The sequence below is a fragment of the Tenebrio molitor genome, chromosome 3 (genome assembly GCF_963966145.1).
Source record: "Tenebrio molitor chromosome 3, icTenMoli1.1, whole genome shotgun sequence".
NCBI lineage: Eukaryota > Metazoa > Arthropoda > Insecta > Coleoptera > Tenebrionidae > Tenebrio > Tenebrio molitor.
The window spans coordinates 4,212,681-4,237,807 of NC_091048.1; the positions used below are offsets into that span (position 1 = coordinate 4,212,681).

General features: G+C 36.6%; 1 protein-coding gene across 5 annotated transcripts in view; it reads right to left on the minus strand.

Moving 5' to 3' along the window:
• LOC138127240 (uncharacterized) overlaps positions 1–25,127 on the minus strand; it is a 139,012-nt gene that overhangs the window by 47,283 nt on the left and 66,602 nt on the right. Inside the window, exon 1 of one of the 5 annotated variants that reach the window (XM_069043156.1) lies at positions 4,478–4,902. The exons of the other annotated variants lie outside the window; for them this stretch is intronic. Within the exon in view, the coding sequence (XP_068899257.1) occupies positions 4,478–4,507 (30 nt within the window). The 5' untranslated portion in view covers positions 4,508–4,902. Of the gene's footprint in view, positions 1–4,477; positions 4,903–25,127 lie in introns of those variants that run through there. 5 annotated transcript variants of the gene reach the window in all.

Consider the following 25,127-nt stretch of genomic DNA (forward strand, 5'->3'; position numbering starts at 1 on the left):
TGACAATTGCTATTTAAAAACTAAACACTGAAACATCTTGACCTTCAATTTTTCAATACTAAATGTTTACTCGGCCTTTGGACGTTCCTGATTTAAAACCACTAATAAATCTATAGCAATGTCAATTGATAGCGAATTATTAAAAATCACTAATTTTGATAGACACTACTCCTTTGATATCGTAGCAACTAGAGAATAAATCCTAGAAGGGTAATGATGTATTGAAACGACAATTTTAATTAACTGAAAAAATTTAAAAAAGGATGTAAATGAATGAGGATCATTATTTAAAAAGTAAATATTTAAAAATCGTCATATTTAATTTATTCAGTACTAAAAATGATTACTCAGCCTTTGAACCTACCGGATTTACACTCTGTGATAAATTTATGGAGATGTGAATCAAATTACAAGGATTAATTTTGACAACCATTCACCAACAAATATTTTCAGTCATCATTAGCAATACTAGAGTTTTCAAACATATGACTTTGAAAGATGAAACCTCTCCCACTGCTGTGCCATCACTTAAGATAATAGAAACGGTGATTCTTCAAGAATAACCATCGCAGAAAATTCTCTCTAATTCAGTATCTCCATCGCAATCAAGCTCCAGAACTAAACGTTCGTTTCATTGAGTCAATTTAAATTTTAACTGGCCTATCTTTGTAGGATTATTTCATCAAATAATCGTCGAAAGCGGATCCGTTCCTTAATCCCAGGTACTTAGAGCAGAATCCTCTAAAGTACGCCTACAACATCGTCAGATAGTGACGAGGGGCAAAAAAATCGATACTGCAAAATTAGTAATTCAGGGGAGGTGGTAATTAGTTTCAAAAAATGTATACATGAGGTTATCGCAACCAAGAGTAGGATTAACGGGAAGCTTTTACAAGAGGTGGAAAGGGGAAATTTTAATAAAGTGTCGTTATTTGGTCCGAACGAAGGGTTTTTGGAATTAAACAGCAAATTTTCATTCCTCGTTCAGTATTAAAACAATAAGGGATTCAGTTGTGAATTTGAGCATGAATACTGATGTCTTCGTTGGAAACTGGGAATGGTCAATAATGAGAAATATTTTCTAAACGGGGAAAATTTGTTTCAGGAGGAGGGAGATACAATAGAAGAGTAAAGGCAAAAATAATTATTTTTAGATAGGTCATAAGTAAGTAAAAGAAATTATTTTCAGGCACGAATTTAAGAATAAGAGTCGCTCTTAACAATCCAATTACGTTTGTCAAAGAAAAAACCACCACCGATTTGGAGAAAGGACTTGTAATGGGGTAGACCTAAAAGAAAGAAAAAATGTGGATTGAATTTATTGCTTTGTGGTCTTCTTTTGGTTTATTTATTGGTCTCGTTACTACGAAAATGGGGGAAAATCGGTGAGTTGTCCGATCAGCAAAAAACCCTTTACACATTAATATTTTTAACGGAGTAAATAAATGAAATAAAAGTAGTGATTTACGAATCCATTAAAATTATTATAATTCGTGGAGGGTGAGAAGCGCCGCTGCAACTCCCAAACGTCACCTTTCTATCGCGGGGGAAACAACAAACTTTAAATTGCTCTCGCGAACAATAGCATTAGACTTTAAATGAATGTAATTGTCAGGAGAAACTAAGCAATTATAGGGCGAAACTTCAAGAATTTTAGTTCAGGGCTCAGGAATTAACGACGCGTTAACCAGAGGGGGTACAGTTTCCTTACGACTCGCTGCATTATAACATTGGCAATTTGCCTGTTTTTGTTTGCTTTCTTTACGAAACTGCTAAACTCGTTTTTCCCTTTTTACAAGCGAATAGTTTCTGGATAATTAATTTAGGTGAAAAAATTTATGGACGGTGCTGGTTGACCGAAAACATGGCACCGGCTGGCTACCGGCCAAAACAAAGTCGGAAAAATTAATGAGTTTTAAAGACAAACACGCAACAGTTACATCATCATGTGCCAAATCAATCAACCGAACTTCGGAGAGCTGTCCTAGTTTTGCTGAAAATGTGGACGGGAAATTTCGGGCAATCTTTCAAATCGGGCTGGATTGCTGAGGGATTGATCTAATAACGGGAAAACGGAAAATTAAGACGAAATCTAATTCTGACAGATTTTTGCAACAACAAAATAAATAAATTGGAATATAGATTACATTTAAAAAAAATGTGGCACGTGTTACAGCCAAAAACACTTGAACAGACACCGGCTTGAGTATGCCTTACAATTAGTTCATACAATTCACACCAGATGTCTCACCGTTAACTGGAATCGCCAATTAAATATGTATCAATTATTATAAAATCGATATTTCACTCGGTTTTCACTTTTCATAATCTCGGAAATGGAAATGTGAAAATGATCGAATAAGATATTTTTGTCAAAAAATAAACCTGACTTGCCGAGTTCCTTTCTAAAAGCTCAACGAGAAAGAAAACAGTTCCATTATTCCAAACTTTTGGGGCTCGCTGTATTAATTAGAGAACCAAAAGAAGTATCATTTTGGAAGCTGAAATCAAAGTTCATCAAAAACCAATAAAAAAATTTGCAAAAATGTCCTTTATCAACATTTTGACTTCCTGTTGTTTGGGAAGCGCTGGCGAATCAAATTCCAGATAAAACACACAAACTTAATCCCAAACCGAGATTAATTAATTCGGTATTTAAATTGGGCTTGACGACGGTCATGAGCGGTCGCAATCTCCACCGAAGAAATAACATTCGGCCATCCGGGACGCTATCATCTGTTCTATCTATAAATCCGCGTAATGTTTGCAGAAATCCGTGGTCCCTTCGGGACCTTCGTAATCGCCGCCTGCAGAGGATGAGCTCCAACCGGAATGTTAATGTCTCGCATACGCGCTAATGCCACGCCATCCACCATTGATATGCCGTTGTCGTTGTTTATTGTCCACACGCGGCCGGAATTTAATTCACTTCGTGTCACAGCTTTGTTTAAGTTTGTATCCGGCACCAACCCTTGTATACATTTTGCCAGGACCCATTTTAAAATTACATTTTCAGATAAAATTTCGGGCCGCAGCTTCCATATCTGTCAACAGATCAGCACACCCTCGGTGGGCTTATATCTGGGTCACCATGAATCTTGCTAAAATGCAACCTCACAAAAATCTCACGAGAAAACGAAAGTGGAAAACGATAATGGAAGTAAGCGATTTATTTTGCTAGACCCAAATCTGTTCAGTACCCTGGTAATTTTTTTAATAGTAACAACAACAATAAGAATATTTTTATCCTACAAAAGAAGGGAAAATTTTGAAACAACGAATGTTCCAAACTGTAACCTTGTAGCACACCAAAATAATTCTAAATGAAAAAGATTTGTTTTGATAACATTATAACGATTTCATTACAGTTTTTGGAAAATGGTAACAGTTGATTAGTGAGTACCAAATTAATTTAATTAATTAATTAATTAACGAAGTGTGTTCACTAATTTGATTAAAAGATTGTGAAGGTTGTGGTTCCAGTCGTTCGATTTTCAATATAAAAGATAAAATAATAACATTCAGGACTTGAATAATGGAATTCTGCAAGGTGGCGTCTTAGGACCGCTGATTTTTCCAAATATATGTTCCACTTCACCTCGCAAGAAAATAAATTTGAAACTTCGTTATCTTTATGTAAGAAGTTTGATTCGTGCGGAAACTGCAATATTCACAGTAACGACGACCACACGATCTGCTGATTTAACATAATATTCCTCCTCGACCCGTCAGCATCATAAATAAGCCCATCTGCGAGGCAGGTTATCGAAAGCGTCCTTTATTTAACGTCAGTCCCAGGTTTAAAATCAATGAGCGTCAAGGGAGGCACGTCTCTATCGATTAGCACCCTTTGTCTGCTTTTGTCGTCGCTTTCACCCTTGCTCGCCACACGCGTGAATCTTCTCCGGGTCTGGCCATCATTTTTAACAGATATGGTCCCACCGTCTAGACGCCGGTGCCAACGCCACAAATTTAATTTGCTTTAATCTAGGACGTACGACACAATGGGGGCCCTCCTCGCCCAATCCGCCAGAATGCACGAGGCTCAAAGGTATTATCGCGTTCATTAATTACGCGAATGAATTGTTTCGTGCAGCGAAAAGGGCGCGTTTAATTCGTCAAGTTTGCGGAAATAAAGGAAAAATCCGCGAGGGTGGTCCAATTGTCAGAAATTTAACATCCATCAAAACGGCACAATTTGGTTGTGTTGCTGAAGACTTCTATTAATCTCCCTTTGGGGAGTTTTAGGCCATAAATAATTTGGTTCTAATAAAGGTGTTAACGTAATGAAATATTTCCAATTTGTCCAGAATTTGAGAAAATTTATTTTCAAAAATTGACCCGGCGCATCCACCAAATTTTGGCTGAAGTGTTCACATGCAAAAAATTCCAAAGATTTTTTTCTTTCTTTTTGGTTGGGTTTTTTTAGTTGGAAGTGTTATTAAAATTTTGAAAATGTTCTCGTTGATGGACTTACACGACTGGCTTTGGTTAAAGTGGATCCCATTCACGAGCGACGATCGCCTTTCCTCCGGAGCCTCCGAACAGCGCAACAAAACAGTCAATTAGTAAAAAACCACCACCGCAAGTCTCCAGTCGGTAATCAAGGTAGGCTGCACGTCGTCAACCCCTATCACAAAACACACACCACCGACTATCACCGAAATTTATTGGTCATCGGGGAAAACAAAGTCTCACTCATTAAAATGTATCAGCGCATAAATATACAATTATAGAACAACCCCGCATCGTGCGAGCACTCACGGAAAACAACACGAAAGGGTGGAACGTATTCATCTGGAAGAGCGGATGAGGCGGCGGAGGTACACCCGTAGGACGCTCGAATTGTAAAAAGTGAAAGTTTGCGGAGGAAAGTGGTGTGAAAGTCGCAGCAAACGCGCACCGTCCGAGCAAAACACCCTCTGGATGAGCGGCGGTCGGGCGAATGTGGCGGTCGCGGAGGACCCCTCTTGGTGGCGTGTGACGCAAGCGCCGACAGTTTACTATTTACTACAGATACTACTGGTGCTGACGTTTTTTAGCGTACAACAAGCGAACAGCAGTAGGCAATTAATCTGCACGCAGTATGCAATCCTCCTATACTCATAAATACGGAACCAACTATTATAAATCACTAGAAACATGAAACGGCAATTTTTTACTGACACTTGTTCCTTTGTTACACTAAACATATAAAATATGTCATTTAAAGTTGTCATGTCTTCTGATTCATTGAGGACGTAAAGATATTCCAGATGGTAAGGTATTTGCACAACTTTTGTGTCAATAAATTTAAAAAAAACTTTTGGAAAAATATGCAAATTAGACGTCACAATTTAATCGGATTTTGTGTTTCCTCCTTTCGAGCAAAATTTTATCCTTCCTCATTATCATTAAAAAGAAAAAACTTTCTCCTGAAGTTAATCTCTTGCCTGTGTACATCTCTCAATTTACTTCTTGTTCTACAACTCCTATATAAGGGTGTTCATTGAAATTTCTCCTCAAAGTTGCGGTTGAAGAGTCGATTGTGAACGAACCACTCGTCAGTCTGCACAGTAAAACACAAACAACGCAAAAAGTGAGGTTAGATTTAAACAGCTGTCAGCTGATCCGTGATCTGTAATCCATGGTGCGTTCACAATCGACTCTTTGGCGCCTACTTTGAGGAGAAATTTAAATAAACACCCCATACTTTTTATTTAGTAATTTACTCTCTTCCTCCACATCTATTTTCCTATTTCTTATATGCATTTATTAGTGTTGTTCATACATTCTCCATAATACGTGGTACAATTCTCTTCCCTACTTGCACTCTTTTGCACTTGCACCTGTTTCTACTGACTTCTCTCTATCATTCCCAGTTTCGTTGTTGTTTGTCTTTCCTTCTCCTTTATTTGGAATCAAATTTAAGTTTTCTTCTTTCTTCTTTTTTTCTTCCCCAGTCTCTAATAAACTTTTCTTAGATAAGACAAAAAGCAAGTCAGGAATAATAGTCGTATTCTACGAGCAATACAGAAAAGTGAAAGGTTTAGGAAAAAAAAATTGTTGAACATATCTTTTAAACATCTTCCTTCTATATCCTTTTATTTTTATGTCATCTCTGAACACTTAACAATTCTTACAATCACATTTTCTTTTCCCAATTTTTTTCCTTTTTCTTCACATCTCTTTTCTTGCATGCACCTTTCAGTATTTCTCATACTGGCAGTTTTCTTCATACTTTCTTCTCTTTCATCCTTCCCTTCCTAATTATCTCCACTTTTCAATTTTATAATATGCAATTCGTCTTCCTTCTGCTAGCTTTCCATACTATTCTTAGCTAACTATATTGATATTCCATATTTTTTTCCTACTGTATTATCCTTCTGCTTTACATAGTCACCTAAAGGGTCACTCCTTTTTCATCCTTTACATTTTACAGCCGTTTATTACCTAATTTGTGTCATTTGCAAAGCCTTTATTTTTAGTTATCATCCTTTCCCCTTCCATATGTAGTTCATGATTTCTCTTTCGTATGTTCCCTCATATTCCTACAATTTTTACACATTTCTTTTTATAACATTCTTGTAGGTATCCAAATAAAATATCCATCGCAACAAATATACCACAAGAATGACTTCCAAGACCTATTATCTTCTAACTTAAATAGGTATCTAAATATCCTATCTAATACCCTAAAAACAATACGAAAAAGTAGAAGTTTCAAGAAATAAAGAGTAATCCGATATAGTAAAAACGTTTTAGATGTGGATTGTCAAACTCAAGCTCGCTTTCAATATAAAAACAGATATCTCAAGACAATACCTTTGTAAGACCACCGGAAATTATCTAGCTCCAACACTACCGGTAGTAACAAAATGATTAACAATTCGATGTATGTGAGCTGTGTGGGACTTTTCTAAAACATTTTCGTCCAGGTACTTGGCTAAAAATTCTTCTTTGCAAGCTTGAATGCTGTATGTCCATTCCCTGACTCTCTTTTAACACCGTTGCCCGTTGCGGTAATAAGACATCATAAGGAACTTATTTTGTTCAAGTGTGAACATCATTTTAGCAATCTAAAATATTTGAGAGGTTGTAAAATTATAAAAACAGATAAAGACAATACCTTTGTGACACCATCGGAAGTTATCTAGCTTTGAAAAAAGTTTTTTTAAGCAATAAGCAGACCAGGAACGCAAGAAACATTAAAACAGGGCTTCGAAGCGTAAATGAGGTTAAGTTGATTTGGTGTTGACAGCTTGTGAATATATTTGACAATTTGGCGGTTAGTAGTTGACGAATTTAAAGGGGTTGGCAAATTCAAATTCCAGAGCCCTCTGCCATCCCACATTCTTTTATAGACAGTCTGTATGATAGTAGTAGGACGGGAGAAAAAAATCCTTTCTTGGTTCTAATCCTTGATTTAGATCACTTTCGACAGCTTTTTATTTTTATTCCTTCTTTGCACGCCTTTCGCTTCTTCCAATATATTTTTTCTTTTTCTCACTGTCAGTAACCTTATATACCCAAAATCATTAATTGTTGTTTTGAGAATGTCGGCCCTGTCTGTCATAAACACGTGTATGCGCCGCTTCCATGAATTCAAATGCGGTTAAAACGGTCCGGATCGTTAGAATTCCGTTTGGACCATACACAAATTGCCGCCCTTTCCCTATTACGTTCCTGGAATTCCTTCTTTTATTCGCCATTAAGATTTAATTCGACATCAAAACTGTTTTCATCCGGCTATGTGCAACATGGCAACGGCGCAATAAAATAAAACGATTCAGATCGCGGAGATTTGGCAAAAGTCCCGATTTTCCAATGATATAGCGCAGAAGAAGAGAAAGGGGACTCGCCTGGATATGTATGCAGTAAAACCGCGTCGCCGATCTGCGACCTATTTCCACCATATCGTAATAGAAGAAGAGTCCATAAAGCGGATTAAGAGGAGCCTGTGCGTGTGGTGGCTGTCATTTGGCCGATTTCCGCTTCCGGCATGGTAATTTTGGTCCGGGCCGGCGCTAATAAACTTTAACAAGCGACGCCATGGACGCGGACGTCGCGTTCTGATTGCTCCTCTGGCATTTGAGGAGTGCGAAGTTGGATTTTTACGGCGAGGCTCAACTCTTCATCAAGATGGGACGCCGCACAAAGAGAAAAGGACGCCGCGAGTTTATTTACATATTTTGTAAAAACACAAATGCAAAGAAACGCAAGCATATCTAATCTATCCCTTTTTCTACTTCAGATTATTAAACTCGGATCGATTCAGGCATTTTCTGACTCCGATGCTTTATATCGAAGGGCTATGAAAACTATGTTATCTCTGTTTTTGAATCATCACAGTTTTTCTTTTCCGTTATTGCTTCTAGGAATTGAGCGTGCCCCCAAAAGGCAGAATATGTGTCACAAATTGTGTTGCAAAGTAAACAACTAAACAGATCAATACTCTACGAACACTACAAAGGGGTAGAAACTTCGTTAAACAGGTGTACAAAGTTGGGAGATAAGAAAAACCAGGAATGGTGATGATAAAAAGAACTGTTCTTCCAGGTACTAATTAGCTGGAATATTCCAGGTAAAGATCTTATCACCTTGTTTTTAACTCCATACTTCAGGGCTCTCCAAAGTTTCTTTGCATATTTTACACCTCTAGCAGCTTTCTTTTTCAATCACATAGCACTTCATTATTACTCTTTGCTCTGCAATATCAATTCTTCCTTATCTTTCCTATCAACTCATACTCCTCCCATATCTTTGCATATACCAAAGACAAACCTAAACCTTATATTTCAATAGATATTTGTTATAATATGTTTTTTTTCCTCTTCGTATTTTATAATTCCCGTTCCTTTTTCTGCTCTAGTTTCTGTTTATTTATTTCTCTTTTTATTTTCGGGAAACTTTGTCGACTTTATCTGCTTATGATCTTTTAGCTACGTGAATGATTTTTTTATCATAATGCTCTTCACACATAATATTTACTCATATTTTGTATTATCTTATTCTGTCATTCTAGTCTTTTGTTACTTTCTGTATTTCCACAAAATCAGTTAATCTTGTTTTTAACTATCTGTCTATTAAGATCATATTTTCGGACGTAATTTTTTCTTTTGTTGATTAATTCCCACACACGTGTTCAGCCAATCAGAGTGCTTGCTTTCATCCAATCAAAAATGTTTATCGCGGTAAAAACGTCCTACTACTCTGTCATCTGTCAAAAGTAATTAAAATTACATGCTACTCCTGTCAGATTCTCAAATTGTTTTTAATAATTGTGTCTTCAATAACTGTGTAGTGATTAGTTTTTGTATGTGGTTTTTATCAAGAGTTTTTGTATTATTATTTCAACAGTATGTAAATAGACGTTATTCTGGGCGGTTGTGTTTCTCTGAATGCTCCACCACCCACGGCCTATATATTAGCTATTAGCAAGGAGTAAAATATCCTACAGTGGCGACGAGGATTATTATTTATTACGGGCTCGTTCAGCAGTGGAAGTGAGATCAGGTGGTCAGAATGACGAAAGAAGAGCCGAGGTCATCATACTATGGCCAGTTACGGGAATTTAACCCGGTAGTGTCAGATTGGACAGTGTACAAACGGCGCATGGACAATTATTTTATTGTGAACGCGATTACGGATGACAACTTTAAGCGTGCAATGTTATTAACAGCACTAGATGAAGAGGCATACAAACTAATTTTTAATTTGTGTCTCCCGACTGCACCAGAGGACAAGTCGTTTACAGAATTAACCGAATTGTTCGATAAACACTTTAAAACGTGTGAATCCGCATTCGTGGCACGACAGAGGTTTTATGCAGCAACGAGGAATTCTCAAGAAAGTGCAGCTGAATTTGCAGCAAGACTCCGAGGGCTGGCGTGTAAGAGTGAATTTCCGGAAGCGGTTCTGGATATGACACTTCGTGACCGGTTCATCATGGGATTCGGTAAAGGACCGGTGCAAGATCGGCTATTTGAGGAGAAGATTTCAGTTTCTTTCGCTGACGCCGTTAGTGTTGCTTCCAGAAAAATGGCAACACATTCCCTTCAACAACAAGTGCAAGTTAAGTTGGAACCCGAAGTTTTGAAGGTGTCACAAGGCAAGGGCAGCAGTAGGTTCAAACCACAGTTCAAACCTTCAGTCACTCCAGGAGCCCAGAAAAGTGCAAAAGGCGAGGTTAAGAGTCCGCAACGATGTAAAGTATGTGGCCGAGGTAATCATATGGCACAGGATTGTCGGTTCAAGGATTACAAATGTCATGTATGCGGGGTCCAAGGTCATCTGGCTCCGGTTTGCTCCAGGAAGAGAGACGGACACAGGGTCCAAAACTATATGGAAGATCAGGATGAGTCGATTTTTTGTATTAAGTCAGATGGTTTAAAACCCATTTATTTGCCAATAACGATTTTTAACAAACAATTTTCGTTTCAACTCGATTCGGGGGCGAGCGTTTCGGTTGTTTCGGAAGAATTTTGGCAGAGTAACCTTGAAGATGTAGCATTAGAACCATCTAAACGTAATTTGTTTGTGTATCATGGAGCAAAGCTTGATACTATCGGTTGTTGTCAAATCCCTATAGAATACAATAACGTTGTAAAAGAGATAGTGTTATTTGTAGTCAGAAATGGGAGAGTTCCTATTTTAGGGCGAGACTTTATGAAATTGTACAGTATTGAGTTTATGCAGAGTCAAATTAATAATCTCAGTTCGACTAATTTAGAATATTTAGTTAATAAGTATGACGATGTATTTTCAGAGGGATTGGGTACCTTTAACAAAGGGGTGATTACCTTGAAATTGTTGGATGAGGAAGTTACACCGAAATTTTTTCGGGCTAGAACGGTACCATTCGGATTGCGCGATAAAGTAGAGGCGGAATTAGATAGGTTAGTGAAATTAAAGGTACTAACTGCGGTGAATTTTTCACAATGGGCGACGCCTATTGTTCCTGTATTAAAGAAAGATGGGAGTATACGCATTTGCGGTGATTTCAAAATAACAATTAATCCTGTGTTAGAGATAGATAAATTTCCATTACCGCGCATAAATGATCTATTTGCAAAGGTGCATGGGTCGTGTGTTTTTTCCAAAATAGACCTGTCTCAAGCGTACAACCAGTGTCTACTGGACGAAAAGTCAAAAGCGTTGGTGACGATATCAACACATAAGGGTTTATATCAATATACGCGTCTTCCATTTGGAGTAGCATCGGCTCCAGCCAAATTTCAGAAAATTATGGAATCATTGTTGGCTGATTTGGAGGGAGTAGTTTGTTTCTTGGACGATGTTTTAATTTGCGGTAAGGATAAACAGGGGAGTGTGCAAAGAATTGAAGCGGTTTTGAGCCGTTTGCGTGAAAATGGATTAAAGGTATCGCCAAGTAAATGTACCTTTTTTCAAGACGAAGTTAGTTATTTGGGGTACAGAATTAACAAGGTTGGGTTGCATCCTTCGCGAGATAAAGTCGTTGCAATTAATCAAGCATCAATACCTGCTAATATCACTCAGTTAAAATCAGTTTTAGGTATGATTAATTATTATGGAAAGTTTGTACCAAATTTATCCACAATTTTGGCTCCGTTATATGAGTTATTAAAAAAGGGAACGACTTGGAAGTGGACCAAGGAGTGCGACATTGCGTTTAAAAAAATTAAGGAGATACTAACGTCGGCGCAAGTGTTGACTCATTATAACCCAGACTATGACATTAAATTATCCGTTGATGCGAGTCCCTACGGTTTAGGGGGAGTAATTTCGCACGTGATGCCAAACGGTAGTGAAAGACCCATAGCGTATGCATCTCGAACTCTATCTAGTAGTGAAAAAAATTGGAGTCAGATTGAACGAGAAGCATGTGCTATTATTTTCGCCTTAAAAAAATTTCACCAATATTTATATTGTAGACCATTTACGTTGGTAACGGATAATAAACCGCTGATAGCAATTTTTCACCCAACTAAGGGTATTCCACAATATTCGGCGAATCGGTTAAGGCGCTGGGCGATTATTCTTTCGAATTACCAATACAAAATTGAATATGTCAGATCGGATAGGAATTCGGCCGATTTTTTGTCACGCGCATTACCAACGAAGGGCGATATCGATGACTATGATTCGGTGGAAACTGTCGAGGGAGCAGTAAACCACATAAGTGCGAATGTTGATTTAGACGAAATTAAAAGATCAATGAGTTTAGATAATACCTTAACAAAGGTGGTTAACTTGGTCAAGAAGGGTTGGCCCGGCTCGGTTAAGAAAGATTCGCAGTTGTGGTCTTATTTCAACATTAGACACCAGTTATCTCTGGATAAGAACTTATTGTGGTGGAATAATAGAATAGTAATTCCGTCCGGGTTAAGAAAAAAATTACTTTTAAGTCTGCATGAGTCGCATTTGGGCGTAGTCAAAATGAAACAGATTGCAAGATCTTATTTTTTTTGGCCGGGGATTAATCGCGATGTTGAGCGTGTAGTTGAAGCTTGCGAGGGTTGTGGGCAAAATCAACAACACCCCGCAAAGACCATATTGCATAACTGGAAGTGGCCTAAAGAAGTATTCAGTCGTATTCATATCGATTACTTAGGACCTTTTTTAAATAAACATTTCCTAGTAATTTTAGATGCTCATTCGAAGTGGGTAGAAGTTTTTCCCACTACGAATATCACAACGAGTTTCACAATTTCAGCGTTATATAGTGTTATAGCAAGATTTGGTATTCCTAGGTTAATTGTCTCCGATAACGCTACAAATCTCGCTACAAGTTCTGAATTTCAAGATTTTTTAAAGGCATTTAACATTAAACAAATCACATCTGCCCCATATTTTCCCCAAAGTAATGGTGCGGCCGAAAATGCCGTCAAAACAGTAAAGAACGCGTTAAAGAAGGCTTTCGCAGTTGTTAAAAATAGTAGTTTTAATGTGAATGAGGTACTTAATAAGTTTTTATTCGATTATCGAAATTGTGCACATGCAACTACGGGGTTTTCTCCTGCATTTCTGATGTTTGGTCGGAATATTCGCACACGTTTTGATATAATCTGCGATGAAAACGTTGAGCTTGCGGTTAAAAAGAAGCAAGGTATTCAGGAATTTCATTTTGGGGGGCGACAGAGGGCAGAGTTGCGAGTTGGTGACAAAGTAATGACGCGGGATTACAGGGGAGACAAGGGAACCAAAGTTTGGACGAAGGCGATTATTAAAAAAATTATAGGAAAATGTACGTTTTTGTGCCAAGTAATTGAGACAGGGGCTATCTGGAAAAGGCACACGAACCAGATCAGGAAACTGAGACTGGAAGGTAGTTTGCCAGTTTCCGCACCTCCAGTTGAACCTGGAAGCGTGGAGTCGGCTCCGGGAAAACGGGAAGCTACGTCTCCAGCAGGGGTGTTTTCGCCTGTTAGGAAGCGTCTTAGACGGGAAGTGCGCCCACCTCAGAGACTTATGTATTTTTGAGACTTATGTATTCTGAGTATTTTTATTTTTATTATTTTTTCAATTAGCAGGGGAGAGTTGTAGTGATTAGTTTTTGTATGTGGTTTTTATCAAGAGTTTTTGTATTATTATTTCAACAGTATGTAAATAGACGTTATTCTGGGCGGTTGTGTTTCTCTGAATGCTCCACCACCCACGGCCTATATATTAGCTATTAGCAAGGAGTAAAATATCCTACAAACTGTATTATAAATAAATAATTAATGTTAAAGGTTGTATTCTGGAATTAATCTTGCTCAAATTGTTTTTAATAATTGTGTCTTCAACAACTGTATTATACATAAATAATTAACGTTAAAGGTTGTATTCTGGAATTAATCTTGCCAAAAATAACACGACCTAATTTTTTATATCTGATCAATTTCCCAATTTTCACTTAAATATTTTTGCTTTAGACAATTTTATTCGTTGATATTTGGGAATTTTTATTCAAAGGTTAAACCCTCGAGCTAAAGCTCTCGCGCCTAACCAGAATAAAAATGTCCAAATTCAACTCGTAAAATTGTCAAACGAAAAAGTTTTCGTAAAATTGAAAAATTTTATACGATAAAAAATTAGGTCTTTGCCACCAGGTTTTCCCAAAAAATGCTTTCACTAATTTTCTTATTTACTACGCTCTCATGCTCTTTAATAATCTGATTCAATCCATCCTTCATTATTATCTCTCCTTGATAGATACAGTGTCTACTGTAACTCTGCACTGCACCCCTTGGAAATAAATATCCTATTTACTTAGCTATTTATTTATTTCCTTTTTTCAATTTGCATGATTCTTGCTTCTTTTTCTTTATGGAAGAACATCCTTATTTATCACATTTTAATCATAATTACAATTTTTTTTCTCTAACTTCTTTCACTAAATCTTCATTTACTCTCGTTTCTCAACCAAGATAAAGCCTTCATTGCTCCTTGTTCCATTTAACAATCTTTTTTGTTCTTTTATGTTCACCTATTTTTTATATGTATATCCATTTTCTAATTTAGTTTTTCTTCCTATTTCACTGTTATTTGTTCTGATTCCAAGCACATTCATTTCATGAAAATCACCCATTTAGGCTCCTAAGTATAATTCTCAAATGAATACTTATCCACTTCTTTTTTTCTTAACTTTACGATGTTTTATGAAAATTTCTTATTCTTTATTCATCCGGCAATTAATTTCTTCTAAGTCTTTTTTCAAATCTGCCCCAACTGTTTTCTCCTCCACAACTTGACGTATCCTCTATTCTATTTCTAGCTCATACACTCTAAAAACAATTTACCATTCCTTTTGTTCCATACATCTATACTCAGACTAGCTTCTCGTGTGCTTAAATCTTTTCCTCTTTTTATCCAGACTGGTTCACAACTGTATCAACATTTGAGAAAAATAAATCGGATTCTGTTACAAAGTGATCAGACAAATCGCAAAATGCAAGAGAAGACTTGATCAAGGGGAACAATACGTTTTAGAAAATTACCTTCAACCGTTCTTTATTTTTATTGACAAAGAGAGTTCCTCCTGAAGCTTTCAGATATTACGAATGTGAACAACAAAATGAAAGACACTGAAATATGACCAGAATATCCGACAAAAATGTTACTCTCGAGTGCATCTCTCGTTTTATTTCTATCCCCTGGAAATGCTGTTGCCAAATAGTTTCAACGATATTTGGTTCGGGAAGTCTTGCGTTTTTCAGCACTGATAAAACAGCTTAAAAAATGCCCCCCGCGACTGAAATCCTTGCAGTCGTTTACTTTTTCCTAGGTCGTTACATCCACGGTTATAATACCTTGTGAATTATCAAATGCAGCGTCTCCGGAACTTATGAATAATGAACGAAAGCATTAGTCCTCCTGCCAACAATGCGTTCTGTGGGCGCATCTCCTGCTCTCTAGTCTAGGTTGGGTTAATTGGTCGGAAGAGCGCGATGCTTATTTAAAACACTGGCCCTGCAGATGAAACGGCTATTACTCAAGATTTAAGAGCTGCCATTCCGTTGGGAAATCTCTGTTACCAACTGAGCCAGACGCGCCCCCATTCGTTATTTCCGTCTCCTCACGTCGACTCCGTCTACGAAAAACACGAAAATAAAGAATCAATCGACGATTCCTCAAAACACCAAGTCCGTCTGATTAATTCCGTCGGAGGAAACCTAAACCTGAAGCGGTAATTGTCGCTGGAACGAGCCAAAGCGAGGAAGCCTCGCAGGAGAGGAAATGAAAGTGTGAAGTTCCAGCTGATACTCCCTCCTTGGGGTTGTTTCGAGAGGTGTAATTTAAGATTTTACGTTAGCATCAAGTTCATTACGTAAAATTTACATTTCGGTCATTCCCTCTAATGGCCTCGAATTTAATTAAATGATAATTAACGGGATGGAGAATCAAAATTAGTTCTTCTTCATTAAGGAGTTCGTGATTGAAAAACGGACAATGAATGCGACATTGCCGAGCGACGACGCCTCCCACTATGAAGATTAAAACAACCCCGGCTTTGTATCGATGGAGGTTGTTTTATTGTGGCACTAATCCATAACAGAAATGTTTGGTGGCGGGTTACCGTACCTCGCTAAGATTCCATTAAACTTTACAGACACGAGAAATTAAATTACATTTCAAGAAGACTCTCAGACGTTAATTAATGCAATTTGAGAGAACCATTCAGGACCAATGATGAGCGTACTCTGTACCGCATTCGATAAAGAGATAAATAATGTGAGAACGAGAACGGTGAGATGCAAGATGCGACAGATGTAATTAAATTGTCTTGAAAATGGCACGCCGAACAAAGACAAAGATTCTCACTTCGGAGATGCTCAGGGTAATTTTTAAATCAACAAATCCTAATCACAGACAAACTGAATTAATGAGGATCAACTTCGTAGTTTGCGCAGACTTTGCAAAAAAACCACATTACTAATTTTTGAACTGGATAAAAAAAAAATCAAATATTGTCTTTAAAAACTCAGACTTAAAAGAAACTGTTAAATAAAGTTAGAAATACAATCGCAATAGAAATTATAGGTCTGAAAACGAAACAACCCTAATAAAATAGTATATTATTTAAAAGAATGCTGTAATGATGGCTATTACGCACTCGGGTGATTACATTTCATCTTCGTGCGTAATAGCCCCCATTATTTCTATTTCGCACTGGTTGCCATAACGTCATAATGACCAATTTGAATAATAATAATTGATTATTTGGAGTACTATCAACTATCCTGTCAATAGTGTGTCTAACGATCATTTAAGAGTTATATCATTTTATTTAAACATCTACAGCAATTTTTAATAAATAATCATGACTAAAATATCCGAATGTTTTAGCTAAAGGTTCAATGAAACCGATGTAATTGTTGAAATCGTAACAGCTTGTCCCACTCTCCCCTGCACATAATTTTTTCTCGCTTTAAGAGAGAAATGTTCTCCGTCGAGTCATAGTTCTGATATTTTATTAAAATCTACTTTGTGCTTTCAGCAATATTAATTACTGACTTTTCTCCTTTGTGCATTTTCTTCTCCGCTTAATCAAAAAACATTTCGATGCTCATAATGTAATAAGTGTAAGAAATAATCAGAAGAAACACTCGTCTGGCTTTGTTCTCTCGTCCCGGACCTAACACTCCCTTTCCCGAGCCTGTCACTACGCTTTTATTTATTTGTTGCAATTTTATGCAAAGAAAAATAAATGACACAGATTAACGTCGGAAACATTGTTTGATTGTCTATTCTACAAACGTAGCCTGGCAGATCAACGAAGGCAGCTATAATACGTTTTACAACTTGTGGCACTTCGTACATGGACACTTTTATAGCATGTTTTCTACGCACATTTATGTCTTCGAAAATGTACTTGATGTTTTAATCATCACTGGTTATCGTCGCATTTCCGTTTTGAAAACACTGATAGTCCAGTCAATACATATACGACGGCGCCCATATAATCACCTGCATTACAACTATGGTTTCCTATTGGTTAAAGGACGCGCGTTAAGAAGTATGGTGCTCAATGCACGTAGCCGAAATCTCCATCCATTCTTAAAGTAGTAAGATTTAAATTTCCCGCACAAAACTCAAATTTGGCGAGCCAGTGTAAATCAAGGTCTTCATGCCGTCACTACGATTTAATTTGCATCCCGTGTACACTTACGCCGGTTCTGTATTTAACGTGTACCCTGCGAACCTTTTAATTCTGGAATTGACATTGCGCGAGGGGCATCTCCCCCATGCAGAGGGTAACACGAGTCCGACCGTTGTGCAATACACCGAAATGTGGCCATCCCTAATTGCTATTAATCCCTCACTGTATGAATATTTACAAAATTTCGATGCCATAAATAAAACGAATGCGTTAGATAATGGTCAGTTAACAGTACACAACAGGGTGACCCGTCGGGCAGAGTTGACCACCCACCCTCGACGGCGGATTTTCATGAAACACCTAAAAAGCAGTCTACTCCCATGTAGGTTTTGTTTTTAGGCGAGTGTTATTAAATTTACCTTCTGTTGCAAGCCAGACTAATTAAACTGGCATTTGCCACGCGAAATGGTGCGCCCTTTCTCGACAAAAACTACCCTAATTGGTCCGGAAGTGAAATATTCCGCCGCCATCGAAATCGTGTACTCGACAATTCGAAGTCTTCGGAATTTTCCGATTTTACGCAACGCGCCTAACGACGCAGGGTGCAACCCTATGATTACCTGTACCGACACCCTCGCGCCTAATTTCCTCCTAATGTGGCGTCATTTATAAAATACGCATCTGCGTGTCAAATTTTTTTATTCGGTGACACAAGACCATAAATAATTCCAGCAAAAATTAGTCGAGTTTACAGAAAAATCCACCCTTATGGTTTACGACTTGCGTGCTGGACTACACCGGTTCGAATATTTCTGATAACCTAGAATTTACAAGTTACATCTGTTACATTATTTATTACCCCAAATTAAGGTCCATTTCTAACCTTGCAACTGTTATTAAGTGAATAATCTTGCATAAATTCCACCGTCAAAAAGGCACACGGCGGGGGCGGTAAACAGCCCTCCATTTGTCACAATTAGCCGACTTTTCTCGAGTTGTTTCAATCAGTATGGGGGCGCAAATGCGGTGGTTGCTCAACCAGGAATCACTCTCCTTATCTTGTCTGCCTAATAGTGGGAAAGGGTGGAAGTCACGCCGCCGCCGGATTCTTTCGTCGTTCATTTATCTTAATTAATGTAATTTGTGTACTGCGGTTAATTATTGTAATTTATATTCTGTGGTGTGGTGTCGCGCGGAGAAATGTTTGGGATTTCTGTTGGTAAATATTAAATTAAAGGGGGTATTTTACGTTCTGTGGTAGGAAGAATGTCGCGGGAGAAATATTGCGGCGCAAGAGAAAAAATATTTTTAATGGAGTTTTCGGCTCATAAAGCCATTAGCAACGCGACTTGTAGTTTGCGATTTATCGAGCCACACACTAAAAGTCGGAAGGGTAACAAGTTATGAAAGTTTTTCCATGAGTGAAATATTTCCGAAACTAAAAAACTTCAGAGAACAATTAGACACGCGCCCATACACATCTGCAAGCGGTAAGTAACTTCGGCTCAAGACATAACTTTCTGTAAGCCGCTGCAAACCAGCAAATTTATAAGTTTCGGTTTAATGACCCTAAATATGTTTTTTTCTCCGTATTATGTAAATTCTGCACAACAAATAATGGAAGAGCAAGAATTTACAACACAACATTTACGATTTTAGATATTTTATTCGAAAACAAGTCTGTACACATAAAACAATGTTTGGAGAGCGTCCAGGAAAAATCCAATTTCTGGAGATAAATTGAATATAAAGATCTATTTCGTTTTTATCAAGTTCTGATAAATTATTTGAGACTACTTTGTTCTTGTTCACAGTTCACACAGATTTATCCAAGGTTTGTCTGTAGCAATTCTCAACAACTGATGATTTGGAATAGATGACCTACGTCAATTATTATACCTATTGAAATTAATTAATTTAAATCAACTTTCACAATACAATGAATAGAATGAACATACAGAAATAAGATTAAAAATTATCACAAGGAACCTACATCGGGTGTTCATTTAAATTTCTCCTCAAAGATGACGATTGTGAACGCACCACTCGTCAGTCTACACAGTAAAAACACAAACAATGCAAAAAGTGAGGTTAGATTCGAACAGCTGATCCGTGATCCGTAATCCGTGGTGCGTTCGGACTTGACTTTTCAACGCCAACTTTGAGGAGAAACTTAAATGAACACCCGTTATAAGAAATAAGATCAAAACTAATTTTCTTTTTCAAATTAAAAGAACGTTTTTGCAAAGCTCATCTATGCTTCTTTATTGAATTAGTTCCGGTGTTCCTCAAGACTCTAATCTTGAACCACTATTATTTCAAATATGTATTAAGTAGTCTGAAAATTTCCTTTGAAAGGTACATTTTTATTTTTGCAAACTAATCATGTTCAGATCGTTAACTGATATAAAAACATAAAATTACCATTTTTTTCTAGGTTCTAATAACGGCAATGCAATGTCAATATATTGTAACTTACTCCACTGATTTTAAATAAGGTCATTTAATTGTTTATTTATTTATTTTTATCCAGAATAAGGTGTCTGAATTACTGCTAGGGACTGGTAGTATAAATTCTTCTACGAATATTTATTTATGTGATGTTTAATAAATTTGATAATTGTTAATTACACAGAGCGTCTCAGTAGTAGAAATTGATTTGTAAAATTAAAAAACCATATACTTTTACATCTACTCATAATGGGGTGTTAGAGGGTTCAGTCTGGTCTACTTACTGTTATTTAAGACAGGTCTGTTAGTATCTTAACATAGTGAGCGTCAAGTAAAAAAATGATTTGTTTTTCTTCTCAAATCATAAAAAAAAAATCTCAAGGTTAATCTGTTTGTTTAAAAAATTTCTTTGTCATTTTTGGAGTTAAATGGTAACAGATCATTCATTTCCTATTAAAAATTTTCAAAATTGTTTAAACGGAATAAATAATTTTTTGTTTTCAAATCGCAAAACGCAAAGTTTCAAATCTCTTTCCAGTTCATTTAACTCAACTTTTAGAAGATATTAATATTTTAAATAGAAAATCAGATATTCAAAAAGTGAAAATTTTGGTTAAGATGTTCTTCTTGTTAAATAAATCAAAAGCAAACTAAGTAGCTGCAGTAAATTTACACAAATTTAAAAAAAGTACGCTAAGCTTACAAATTACGAAATTACAATATTTAAGAATTAAATGAGGAAATCACACAAATGATCGAAAAGTATTAAGAAACTAGAATATTTCAGGGAAATAATTGTACCTTCGATACTTATTGTTAGTAGTGAAAAGTAAGTTAAAAAGGTATCTACGTCCTACCATTTACATTTAAAAAACCAAACTATGTATGTACTTCTGAAAGTAAAACATTACAACATAAATAAAATCTGGTGTGATCTGCCACGACCAAACGCAGGTCAAATTAAAGCTTAGGAAAAAGAGCCCGTTACACCAGAGTATACTCGGCACAGCTATGCAGCTCAATGACGTCATATCGTGATGGAACAAAATGCAAAACACAACCAGTAATCTTCCCTTTCTAACAAATTTTGTTTGAAGAAAATTGATCGATTAGTTTTTGAATTAACTCAAAACAAACAGATAGACAGACAGACAATAATTCTAAAAAGTGGCAAAAGATCTTCCTTTTGTATAAGGTAAACAATCCACAAAGTTTAAAATTTGTTTAAATATCTAAGTAACAGACAGACAATCAGTGCGATTCTGTTTCCAAATAGTTATAATATCGATCGTTACATTGAAAATTGGTTGTTTTAAATATTTTTTTAAAAATTAGAAAATCACTTCCGAATCAAAATTTAAAAAAAATCAAGTTAATTTAGCAAATATATACTTGTAGAGATCATCAACTTGCTTTAAGAAATCAGCAAGCTCTTTAAAAATCATTTTAAAAAATCGATCGTTAAAATAACGATCGCTAAATCATAACAATGTGTAAATGGAATCGCACAGATTGTAAAGTATAAATTATCTACCAAATATCGTGCCTTCAAATGAAATCCTGGGCTGGGAAGGCGTTGGATACCGTCAATTGTTGTGCTTTTTTAAAGCGTAGATTAATTGGAGCATGTTGACAGCTAACCTAAAATTTAGAGCCAAAAAAATCTTTTTTTTTCTTTCTTTGCAATGTTTTACATTTAAAATAGAATAACTTAACGATTCCTATTCTCGAAGCAAATATCGAAGGGCACCCTTTGCTGAAAACAAACATGTTCAATCGAACGGCGGGAAATTTAAACTTTGTTCTAAACGGTTTAATTTTTCCAGCGCCTACTCAGCCCAGGATTCCATTTGAACGCGCGATATAAAACAATGATTGAATTTTTTTTTTCCAAATATTCAATGGAATTAATTTTCGGGTTCATCAAAGACCAATTTTTCCACAATCTTTAAATACCAATTTGAAAAACAAAAAGACGGTGTAATGTAATAGACTTGCTACTTACTTTTTTATGACGCAAGCCTCGTGTTTAAAGCTAAATCATAATTCATTAAATTGAACATAAAAACACAGGAAGAAGGCAAATTTGTTTTTTTACATCATAAAAAAATAAAACATTAGAACAGATTAATTGGATTCATTTTAGGTTATAAAAAATCTCCCTAATTTTTTGATACTACTTCGTAAAATAAAAAGGTTCAGAGTGCTTGAATAATACAGGGAGGGTTTCAGGTTTCTGCCTAAAGCGAGGTTTACTACTCATTATTCATTCTTTAATATACCGAGAAACGCCCTACATTATAAATTATCGATCGATGATTCATCAGAATAAACACTTATAAAGTAAAAAAAACGATGGGGTTTAAAAAATTTGCTGTTAACAAAAATAATACATAAAAATGTCATTTGATTCCATTATTTTCCTAATGGAAGTTATTAAAAAAAAACTATCAGACAGATCTCTAGGTGAGACTATAAATCCACACAAAGATTTAAAAAAATTGGAAAATCTAAGAAAACTTCTGAAGCTTTTCCTTTGTTGGGTGGTGCATATGTGTAACTGGGCGAAAATTAAATTTAAAAAACATTTTTTATGAAAATGGCGCATCACGGTTTACAGCTCTTCTGAAAGCTCAGTAGCCATCAAAGACCAACGTGGTACTTGAAGTGAAAATCTCTAAAGCTCCATTTTATTGATTTCACAGTGCACGACAACACTGAATTTTACATAGTTTGTCCATTGATCTAATAGCAAAGCGCACAGACCACTTCGTCTGCAGTCCGACTAAAAAACTTTCCATGCATAATTCAAAAACAAACATTACCCGAATTGCAATTTACGATCCCCACTGCAAACCCAACCCCATCACTATTTGATTTTAATCGACTGTTGCGCTCGCCCAAGATGCAATTTAATCATCGGCGCGGTGAGACGTCTGGCGTTATTGAATGAAAGCAACTTTTCCTTTCGGAAATGCACGTACGAACGGCATTAACCTTACACGAGCCGTAGTATCGTACGTTTCCCTGCAGAGCGTCGCGACGCCTGTGTCGTGACCCGGCGGCGCCGAGTTCACCGCTTCTTCAGCCGCCGCATCATGAATATACATCATCCACAGTGATCGGCGCCCTACAACAGATACCTAACATAATGGATTGTTATGGATGAAAATAAGAAGAGTGACACTCGAGACCATCACATCCAAGATGTTTTCGGGGCCAAATCGAGCGGTAAACAGAAGGAAAAATCGAGGGGTGGAGAACTGGGCCAAGGGTTTCCATCACGATCAAGGCTTCATCTGGGCGAAATCCGTTTTCTTTACAAAAATTTATGGACGAACAAATAAACATATTTCACAATTTGAATAAATTTTTACGTAATTTCTCTTTAAGAGTACTTTCAAAAGTATAAAATACAAAGCACTTTAAAAGGTAGTTTCTGATATAACAGATAGAGAATTTAATGAACTTTCATAGCAGAGCTTTCAGCGTGTCCAACCCTACTCATTAGATCTAACAAGACCAAAGCTGCGCTTGTTTGGAAAAAAATTTCCTTTTTGCGCTTAAATTAGTTAACTGGTCCTGGCACTGATTTGGGTACACAAGACTCAAGCGCCGTGATCACACATGATGCCGGATGCGAATGTCGAATTAAAAAGGAAAACACTCACAGAAGAGTATTTATGGGCACTCACGTTGTCCGTGCGCGCAAATTCAGTCCGCCAGCTTAAGACAGCTTTAAATTTATTAAAAACCTGCGGAATAAGTTTAATTAACTTTAAGACATGATAAAAAATATGAAATTTTATCCATTTTTTAATTGCCAATAACTTTTTTATTACATCCACCGCTATATAATTAAATTTCGTAGCCGATTAAAAAAGTTTAATCCTCTTACGTTTAGGACGTAAAGAGAGATGTATTTTTGCACGTGGCAAGTATATTTTAGTACGTCATAATTAAATAGAAAGTGGTTGTAAACACACAAGAGAAATCCGAGGATTTGTTTTTCAGAATTAAAAGAACGTTGGACGTTGGTAAAAATTCTTTATCTTCTCCACAGAGGCGGTTAAAGTGTCATTTTTTTGAGCGGAGTAGAAGTACTTCAAGCCTTTCAAGTCTTAGGAGTAGAAGTGTCCATAGGTTGTTCGACCGAGTCAAATGTAAGGTAATTTGAAGCATTTGTCACGATTTATGTATCAATTACAACAAATATTTAATAATAACTAAATTATTCCTATTAAAATAAAGTCTCCAAAACAGAGAAATAACGAAATTATTATCCAATATTTCACCCACTGTCGTATCTAACGAGTCGTTCGTTGTGGGCGTGTCCATGCTGTCAGATGTGATATCAAAATCAGAAATAACGCAAGCAAGATGGTCGTTCAGTGTTAAAAAGTAAACAGTTGTAAGTTGTAATCGTTTGCTATTCACGTTTTCATAATTTTTGTTATATTTAGCGATATCTCAAGTATGTCCGATGCCATTGAAAACGAAATGCATCAGGTCAGGTCACTTGCCGCGACAGACATTGCTTTCATAGTCCTTGTGCAGTGATCATTATTGTCATATTGTCTCCAGTAAATAAACGTAAAAAAATAATAGGTGGATCGTCAACAGTTGGTTCATTCAAGCTTAGCGCATGCTTGGAACATCTTACTACAATAAGACGAACAACTCCTGAAGCACAATTGAGAGAATTAAAACCTATGACACGACCATGGACGACACACCTTTAGATATAACTTGTTTCAAGCCGATTTTTCTCTTTTTTTGCTGTCGACATGTGTACGTCGCATTGTGCAGATGCCTTCAAACAACTTGTTTGAAAGAAAGAATTTATTAGGGATTTATTTTGAAACGTAAACCATGAAGGACATCATCGACATAATCTCAAGTATTTCCCACAACGGACCAAACAAAAGTTAAAACCTGTATTCCAGGAGATATTTTCAGACCATCTGACCAATCCCGCTCCGACATCCGTCGATTAGTTCCTGTCCATTTTTTAACGTTCAGCTTCCCGTTCGGTGAATTTCCTGCAGGAGACTTTTGATGATGAATTAAGACAACGAAGCGATGCCACTATCGATCGTGCTCCTTCCTGTTGGCATGGGAGAAAGATAAC